The 9,387-nt window shown below is 43.2% G+C and overlaps 1 protein-coding gene across 1 annotated transcript in view; it reads left to right on the forward strand.

Moving 5' to 3' along the window:
• The first annotated feature begins 436 nt into the window (after positions 1-436).
• The window catches only part of mbd2 (methyl-CpG binding domain protein 2), a 16,027-nt gene continuing 7,076 nt past the window's right edge, over positions 437-9,387 (forward strand). Inside the window, exons 1-2 of the mRNA XM_069688496.1 lie at positions 437-683; positions 5,780-5,939. Coding sequence (XP_069544597.1) covers positions 571-683; positions 5,780-5,939 — 273 coding nt within the window. The 5' untranslated portion in view covers positions 437-570. The remainder of the gene's footprint in view (positions 684-5,779; positions 5,940-9,387) is intronic.

The following is a 9,387-nucleotide window of genomic DNA, read 5'->3' on the forward strand; positions in this document are numbered from 1 at the left end:
CGGGTTAGCTCCCGAGTCCTCCACGGAGTGAATCATCTTTATGAGAGACGATCTCTGGCAGAGTGCGTACGTGTGTGTGCGTATGTGCGTACGTACGTGCGTGCGTGTGTGCGTGTGTGTGTGTGCGTGGTGCGTGCGTGTGTGTGTGTGTGTGTGTGTGTGCGTGCGTGTGTGTGTGTGTGAGAGTGATATCTCAGACGTCACAGCCTGCCGTTGGTCCCGTTCGGTTCAATTCAGATCGGATCGGATGAGCCGTTGGTTGTGTAAACGGAACACAAGTCGAACCTGTTGACAGTTTAATTCGGGACATCCCGGCTCAGAGTCCGAACCGCGACACTTTGGTTTTAGAATTTAAATTAAACCCGAAATAAACAGCAGAAAGCAGCAGGGCGGAGGGAGGAGGAGGGGGAGGAGGGAGGGGAACGTAACCGCTGTGACGTCGGTGTGCCCGGGCTGCTGCTCCGCTGGATTTAACGACCACGTTGTGCGTCTCCGGAGGGTCCGGTATCGGGGTTCGCCGAGGTGTCGATCGGTCCGACGGGAGCCCTAATCGTGGTGATCGATCGGTTGATGATGGAGAAGAAGAGGACGGACTGTCCCGCTCTGCCGCCCGGCTGGAAGAAAGAAGAAGTGATCAGGAAGTCTGGGCTGAGCGCTGGAAAGAGCGACGTCTACTACTACAGGTAGTCAGCTGTCACGTTAATCGATCGGTCACCTGCCGGTACGGTCGGAACCGATCGGTTGACCTGCCGTTACCGGTTCTGACTGACTGTCTCTCCTCAGCTGTTCGCAGGATCCCGGTGACTGAAGGTTAACTGTGTTCCTGCAGGTGTTTTTGTTTTGATGTGAAATGATGTTTTAACAACAACCCAACAGTCTTCCAGTCTGTCCTCCCGGACGTGTTTACACAGCTGCTCCGTGGTTGTCAACAAGCTGTTTACTGGCACTGACGGTGTCAACTGCTGTCAATCAGGGCCGCAGGTCTGGTTTGGGCTTCGCAGGGCGTGAGCCCCCCCAAAATAACCAATTTTATGTTTTATTTAAATATTCTATTGTGGGTGTTTTGTAAATATTATTTGCCAACATAAGTCACTTAACTGACGATTTATTTACTGGCCAAAAAAAGGAGAGATGCCGATGTCAGAAAGTGGCCGATGTTCCTGTGTCTGAGCAGTTCTGCTGGTCCATTGGTAATATTTTACTTGAGATGGTACCATGCCGGGCATCAGCCCCAGACTGAGGCTACCACTGGGCCCATCAGTGGGCCCATCAGTGGGCCCATCAGTGGGCCCATCAGTGGGCCCAGTCCAGGCAGCTGCCAGCAGGAAGCACCATGATTGACAGGCACTCAGTGAGGGCCGCTGTAGACTTCATGGGGTTTCTGACAGTCTGCTGGCCCAGTGATGCAACGCTGGTATTTTTCCTGTCTAGCCACATCTCCAGTACACCACTGGTACCGGTCACTGGTACCGGTCACTGGTACCGGTCACTGGTACCGGTCACTGGTGCTCCACTGGCAGATTCCTTATCAATGGTACATAATAATGTGCAACTGTTTTAGTGTTATATGTGAGTGGTATAGTCCTTTGAATACTGATATGTACCATTTGACTGCCGCGTTGTATCGTATTTGCATTGACATAAACAAAGCAATCTAACTATTAATAGAAAGACAGAACGTGGTGACTTTACATTCGGGTTCACCTTTATTTCACCACCTTCAGTAACTCAGCGGAAACTCATTTATTACATTTCATTCATTCGTCTTCAAATGAAGCATATTTTCCGTCCATGACAGCACACGCCAAGAGACACTGAAACATTTGGGAGTTTAGCACGTCTCAACGATGACTTTGTGAGCACAGAAAAAAAATACAACTCCCATGATGAAACTACTATGATGTAGCACCTGTGCATAAATAGACAGACAGACAGACAGACAGACAGACAGACAGGTAGACAGACAGGTAGACAGACAGACTTAATACTTTATAAATATGTTATTGTTTTTTGGTAATTCCTTTATTATTGGCATTTTCAGTGTGTTAATTGTTTTTCCTTTTTTTTCAATGAATGTAATTGTGTATGTGTCAGTGATTTTCACCTCTTTTTTTATAAGCAAAATATATGAACTATAACATAAATGTGGTAAGATTGTATTCTGTAATTTACTGAATCCTGAATTTAATTTGTGCACTCTTAAAATATTAAAAAAAGAAATGTGTATGCCCAAAGTGTGTACTAGAAATCAGAATATCTCACAATAATTACTGGAGTGCTCCTATAATCAAAAACAAGACAAGATTCAGCCATGAGTACATCACAGCGTCACTTCTGTTTCATTGTTTAGCACTACCACAGGGTTGGCAGTTCAATCCCCGACTCCTTAATGTCCACATTTAGAGGCCTTAAGCAAGTCCCTGAACCCCAAATGGTCCCAATGACAGGCATGCAGCTTGTATAGCAGCTTCACCACTCTTGGAGTGTGAGTGTTTGAATGAGAAGCAAACATTACGAAGCACTTTGTCCAATTTTAAAGTGAAAAGGTTGTGTGATGTTTCCACAGTACAGGCTGTGTTGGAGGTTCAGAAACCGCCATGTTTCAGTTCCTCGCTTCTCTAAACTAGATCAGACTGAAATTTGTCTGTTACTATTTTCCTGCTTCTGTATCTTCACTCGTGGCTGCAGTGTCAGATCGCAGAGGAAGTCGCTCCCGCTGCAGGTCTGTGGCGAGGCGGTGACCCCGCAGAGCCGCCGGCTGTTTTCAGAGGCTGCGTTCACTTCCTGTTGATCGGCGGCGGAGGCAGGGCGCTCAAACTAACAGCACAAAGACAGAAACCTCTCCGTCACACGCTGACGCCTCAACATGAGGCTTTACTTTCAGTTTGGTTTGTAATGTGACTCATCAGTTCCAGTAAGGAACCCGGTCCGCAGGTCAACTTACTGGAAGAGCAACAAAACCCTGCTGGGTGTCTGCAGCGCCATCTTTACAACTTCATGTTGTCAGAGACTTTATTATCACCCACAAAACATGGAGTCTTTGGTTCTATGTAATATTTACCTGCTTTAAGCAAAGAGATTCAGTGAAACGCTGAAACAAGATGAAACACAATGTATACGATACCACACACACACACACACACACACACACACATTCAAATACAAGTCACTATCCATTACAGCGATGTCATAAGAAACTAAAAACCTCAGTGATTTTAAAAGTGCAATTTGTACTTCTAAACATTAAAAAGTGGACGATACTCGTCCACAGACTGTAAAGAAAGATCAGTGTCGACGTCGGCACCGATGTCGACTGAAAGTATTTTATATGTACAGCTTGGTGCATGCCGCCGTGCGCTGATGCAACACCCAGCGGAACTTTACATCTTATTTCTGTTCCTGATTATTTTGTGAGTATAAAAAAAACATAACTGCATCTCACATGAAGAAGCTGCAGCAGCTGTTCAACAAGGCTCATACTTAACATACAGACAGACACCAAGTGCAAATCAGCATTCCTAAAATGTGAACTATTTATATCAGATCCTTTCTTTACTGTGTTTTGTCCATCTTAGCCAAGTGGCAACCAACAGTGACGTCACCTGTTGGTTTGTGAACGGACGTTATGAAGCCTTTCTATCAGCTGCACTCACTTCACATTATAAAATTGTGTAGTTTATTAATGACTGGTTAAAAGCTTTGTACAAACCTCTAAACCAAAAAATGTTGGGACGCTGTGTAAAATCTAAATGAAATAGAATTTGATCATTGGTAAATCATATAAACCAATACCATATTACAAATATACCAAAGACAACATGCCAAATGTTAAAACAGCAATTTTTGTATTGTTTTATAAAAAACATTTGCTCATTTTTTAATTTGATGCCAGCAACATGTTTCAAAAAGTTGGGACAGGTGCAAGAAAAGACTATAAAAGTTGTGTAAAGTAAAAAAAAAAAAAACTACTGGAACCAAGCGGCCATTATGAAGCCTCTAGTTTGAAATTTGGCCGGCGCCATCTTGCTAGTCCTGAGCGGTTTGGAGCCGGAAGTGACCATATTTGGGCGAGCTGGGGGAGGAGCGAGCGGTGGATCTGACTCGCCCACCGATAGCTGTAACCTGACTGCACCACAGGCCTGTTGATCAAATAGACACGCCCCCAAAAACAGGTCTTTTTAAATCTTATTTTATGGACCTCCAGAAAACTAATCTGGAAGAATGAATTTAGTGAATGACATACAGAAAACGTTTTATTGCCTGAGACTTTCTTGAGACAAGTTGAATGGGAGTCTATGGCTTTTTGGAGCTGGAGGCTTTTTGGAGACTGCTGGAGCAGTGAAGATGGGGAAGTGTCTACGACTAAAGACTTTGTGGCCAAATAGTTCAACAATCTAAGAATAACGTTCCTCAACGTAAAACTACAAAGAATTAGTGGATTTCATCGTCTACGGTTCATAATATCATTAAAAGATTCAGAGAATCTGGAGAAATCTGTGAACACAAGGGACAAGGCTGGAAACCAATATTGGATGGTGGTGATCTTCGGGGCCTCAGGCAGCACTGCATTAAAAACACACTATTCTGGAGTGGAAATCACTGCATGGGCTCAGGAACACTTGTGAAAACCATCGTCTGTGAACACAGTTCATCGCTGCGTCCACAAATGATGTTAAAACTCTCCAAAGAAGAAACCAGATAGAAACATGATCCAGAAACACCGCCGCCTTCTCTGGACCGAGATCATTGAAGATGGACTGAGGTGAAGTGGACGACTGTCCTGAGGTCTGATGGATCACAATCTGAGATTCTGTTTGGAAATCATGGACGCTGCATCCTCCAGGTTAAAGAGGAGAGGGACCATCCAGCTTGTTATCAGCTCAGTTCTAAAGCCAGCATCTGTGATGGTACAGGATGCATTAGTGCACATGGCATGGGTAGCTTGAACATCTGGAAGGAAGCATTCATGCTGAATGATATATTCAGGTTTTGGAGCAACATATGCTGCCATCCAGACAACGTCTCTTTCAGGGAAGGTCTTGTTTATTTCAGCAGAACAACGTCCAACCACATTCTGCACGTATTCCAACAGCATGGTTCTCTAGTAGAAGAGTCCGCTGATAAACTGGCCTCCTGCAGTCCAGACCTGTCAATCATTGAAAACATCTGGAGCATCAGGACATGAACAATACAACAAAGGATACCCTGAACTGTTGAGCAGCTGAAATCCTCTATCAGGCAACAATGGGACCACATTTCACTTTCAAAACTCCAGAAACTGGTCTCCTCAGTTCCCAAAGGTTTCCAGAGTGTTGTTAAAAGAAGAGTTGATGCAGCTCAGTGGTGGACATCATCCTGGAATAACTTTACAGAGACGTGTTGCTGCATCAGATTCAAAATATGGATATATTTTTCATAAAACAATACAATTTCTCCGTTTCAACATTTGGGTTGACCAACACCTCGCCTCAACCAAATGGAGTATTTCCAGTCTCGGTCTCAGTCACAGAGCCTCCTGTTGTGTGCTATTTGAATGAGAGGCCAACTCTGAACGATATCCGGATCTGATTCTCTTGACATTGTCTTTAGTTCAAAGGAGAAAATAAAACCTTAACTCTCTTAAATTCATGGGGTTTCTCCGTACATCTAGTTAGACACAATGTAAGTTAAATGCCAATCAATCCCTGGAAATTGAAAACATGTAAATAATCTTTTAATGACATCCAAAACTAACATTTCTCTCTCTCTCCCTACCTCCTTTCTTCATCCTTTCCTTTAGTCCTACAGGGAAGAAGTTCAGGAGTAAGCCTCAGTTGTCCCGTTACCTGGGAAACAAATTGGATCTGGCATGTTTCGACTTCCGAACAGGGAAGATGATGCCTGGAAAAATGCAGAAGAACAAGCAGAGATTCCGACATGACCCACTGAGCCTGGCCAAGGTAAGGATGGATCACACCTGTGGGGGGAGGGGCTGAGGCTGCTACGCTGTGGTGTGTTGTGTTATCAGATTATCAGATTAACATAGGTCTTTCTGCAATAGGTCGACAGCTCAGCAGGTCAGTTGGCAGAAGCTGAGGAGGAGAGTTTGGGTATGAGGGTGACGGCCCGCCTCACGCCTGCACAACGTTCTCAATGGCTTCTTCATTTATGTTCCCTTTACGGAGCAGGGATGTAGAACTTGGGTCTCAAAATCTTCTTCTTTCATCATGGACATGTTTTGTCTCGTGGGTGTTTTGACGGGAGCTTTACTTGCGGCCTGTCGGCATTTTGATCAGATGTTTCAGACTTTCTTGGTCTGGATGTTTTGATGTTTTTTATGTCGTTTTTTTTTTTTTAATATCTGGAGTCGTTGTGTTTACGGCTCGTCCATCACTTTCTTCGTGTTTTGACTTTGACTTATCTCAGTCTTGTCTCAGCCTTACTTTGACCTGGATGGTTCCCTGTCTCATGCAGGTTTTGACTCTGATTTGTTTTAGCCTTGTGGGTGTTTGTACTCAGATTTATCTGTCTGATGGATATTTTGACTCAGAATTGTCTCTGTTTTCTTGTCATTTTCACTCATTGTTGTCTCAGTTTCGTAGATGTTTGACTTTGACTTGTCCCTTGGAGGTTTTGACTTTTGGCTTGTCATGGACTCCTGACTTTTTCTGTGACTTGTTTGGGTCCTAATGTTTGTTTTGAGTCTGATTTGTCTCAGTCTGGTTGGTGTTGCCACGCAAAGTCTTCAGTGCTTCAACTCAGATGAATCCTGTTCAGTGTTATTGCTTGTTGGTCTCATGGGTGTCTTCGACCTGTCGGGGTGGGACGCAGTTTTAACACTTCAGTGGTCGTGACTACAACCTCAGCAGGGATGTAGTGCTATTTGTTGAAGTTATCAATGCAACAATGCTATTTTTGGCTGTTTTTATGAATTATTTATAAAAAGTGTTATTGACTGATTTCAGTCCCGACATGTTACTGTAAATGTTTCAAAATAAAACCACTGTTAAGAAATGAAATACAAGATGGCTTTAATTAAAACACATACAGGAAATGTTGTTTGTATTATTAACGTAATGCAGTAACTTTAACAGGGAAAACTGGAGTGGAGAGAAAGAAAACAACTGTTAGTGGATTCCCCGTGTTCCGAATCGCATACTTTTTAAGTTTTTTTTACTTTCAGTACGTACTGCAGCTTCCCTTAAAAACAATGAGCTGTTGCATGTAGTATGTCTACAATTGAGACAAACTTCATAAAAATGCACCTTGAATTTTGACCCTTATTTTTGTCACGCGACATTTGAAGTAAAAAGAAAAAGGATGCGATTTGGAACAAGTACGCTTTGTTTAAAAGACTCCTCTTCTTCTCCTCCTTCATTTTGTGGGCGGAGCATCAGCGCCACCAACTGTCTCGAGGGCTCAGTCGATGTGACGTATTTCTGGTGCAGAACAGCTGGAGCAGCATGCTGCAGAGTAGGACCGGGTGTAGTAGAACATCCTGGTACTTTTAACATCCTACGTTTAACATACTAAATATTGGGGACTCACTAAATCTTTTTCTGGCGTACTAAATAGTGCATTAGAATAGATATGGGAACGCAGAGATGATTTAATCACTGGTCTAATATGTGGTGGAGCATCGCTCTTGTGTATGTTTTGGACTTTTGTCCAAAGGTCTCCAATCACAATCATTAAAGATGCATTTTCTTAAAATCCAAAAAGACACCACACAAACACACGCACACAAACTACAAGTTTGTGCAGCTAACCATGTTACGACATTGCATTGACTTTCATTGGTGTCGAACAGCCTCACTCTGATCACACTCGTCTGACCAAAATGAAATATTGCTTCAGCTTTATTAGCTAATTTTACGGCTTGGTTAAAAAGCTGCATCCTACGGTTTGACCAGAAGGTGGCAGTCCAGATCTGCCATACAGGATGGTGAGGTTGCTGTAAAGGGTGCCCAACTGATTATGGCTTCACGAGAAAGTCTTTATTCATCACGTAACGGCTTCTGTAGAGGATAAAATGAAAATGTAAGATGATCAATTAAATGTGCACATTTCCAGTTATATCAGCCTCTCTACATGAATACATATATTAAGGGTAATTATGGCGTAAATACAGCTTTGACACGATGAACTTTAGCAAAGCTGGCTTCATGGGGGGACTGTAACTGTCCCTATGAGCAAGGCTTTGACACCAGTGCTTACAGACTTTGGCTCAGGTTAGATGCAGCTTTAGAAGGACATTTAACGGCGCCTAAACATTACGACTCATCGAGGGTATTCGTGGACGACCCTTCTTTATTTGAATGGCCTCTCTAGGAAGGGTTTTATACTTTCCTATAAATATGGCTCTGACAGCCAGTTTTAATGGCTACACCGAGGGTTAGGGCTGCACGTCAATTGTCGTCCGAAATAAGGTTTATATATTTATATAAATTAAATGATACAGTAAGCATGTGTCTCATGTTGTGAAATACAAATATTTGTATGTTTATATATATTTGAAATAGTTGCATATATTTACATTTTAAAAATGTGGCAAAAACATTCACTAGGACTAAAAGATGAAGTTATAACATTTTGGGGGTTAAAGGTCAAAGATTGAGGTCACATACATCCAGCAGGACTTCAGCTTTTGGGCAAAAGTGGTTGCAAGTCAACTGAATCTTTTATGACTGAAAAGGCCTCAGTCAGCTCAAACTGAATTACCAATGGAAAACCTCTGACCTTTATTGACCCCTGACCTTTAAACCCACGCAAACAAGGAAGAGAAGGAGCTCGACAGATGGAACAGAAAGTTCCTGAAAGGTCTGAATGAGCTTCATCACAGACGTCATTTATTTGTTTTAAGTCAAGAGAAATTAGTCTGCAGGCCTTCTGGGCCCGTTTCAGGTACCACGAGGTCAGAGCCGGTAAACATGGCGTCTCAAAGGGAAATGGAGTTCTAATCTGAACATGATGTAAATTAATCATGTAATCAACTTACAGAGATACAGTTCTCCTGGAGTTCAAAGGTCAAATCCAACCAACAGACATCAACATGCTTCAGGAAGGAGGAAATAATTAAATAGTGTGTGTGTGTGTGTGTGTGTGTGTGTGTGTGTGTGTGTGTGTGTGTGTGTGTGTGTGTGTGTGTGTGTGTGTGTGTGTGTGTGTGTGTGTGTGTGTGTGTGTGTGTGTGTGTGTGTGTGTGTGTGTGTGTGTGTGTGTGTGTGTGTGTGTGTGTGTGTGTGTGTGTGTGTGTGTGTGTGTGTGTGTGTGTGTGTGTGTGTGTGTGTGTGTGTGTGTGTGTGTGTGTGTGTGTCCGCGTGTGTGTGTGTCTGTGTGTGTGTGTGTCTGTGTCTGTGTGTGTGTGTGTCACTGTGTGTGTCTGTGTGTGTGTGTGTGAGTGTGTGT

This window comes from Brachyistius frenatus, unplaced genomic scaffold (assembly GCF_029030835.1).
Source record: "Brachyistius frenatus isolate BFR_SWC_R1_liver_20210118 unplaced genomic scaffold, ASM2903083v1 Contig_612, whole genome shotgun sequence".
Classification (NCBI taxonomy): Eukaryota; Metazoa; Chordata; class Actinopteri; family Embiotocidae; genus Brachyistius; species Brachyistius frenatus.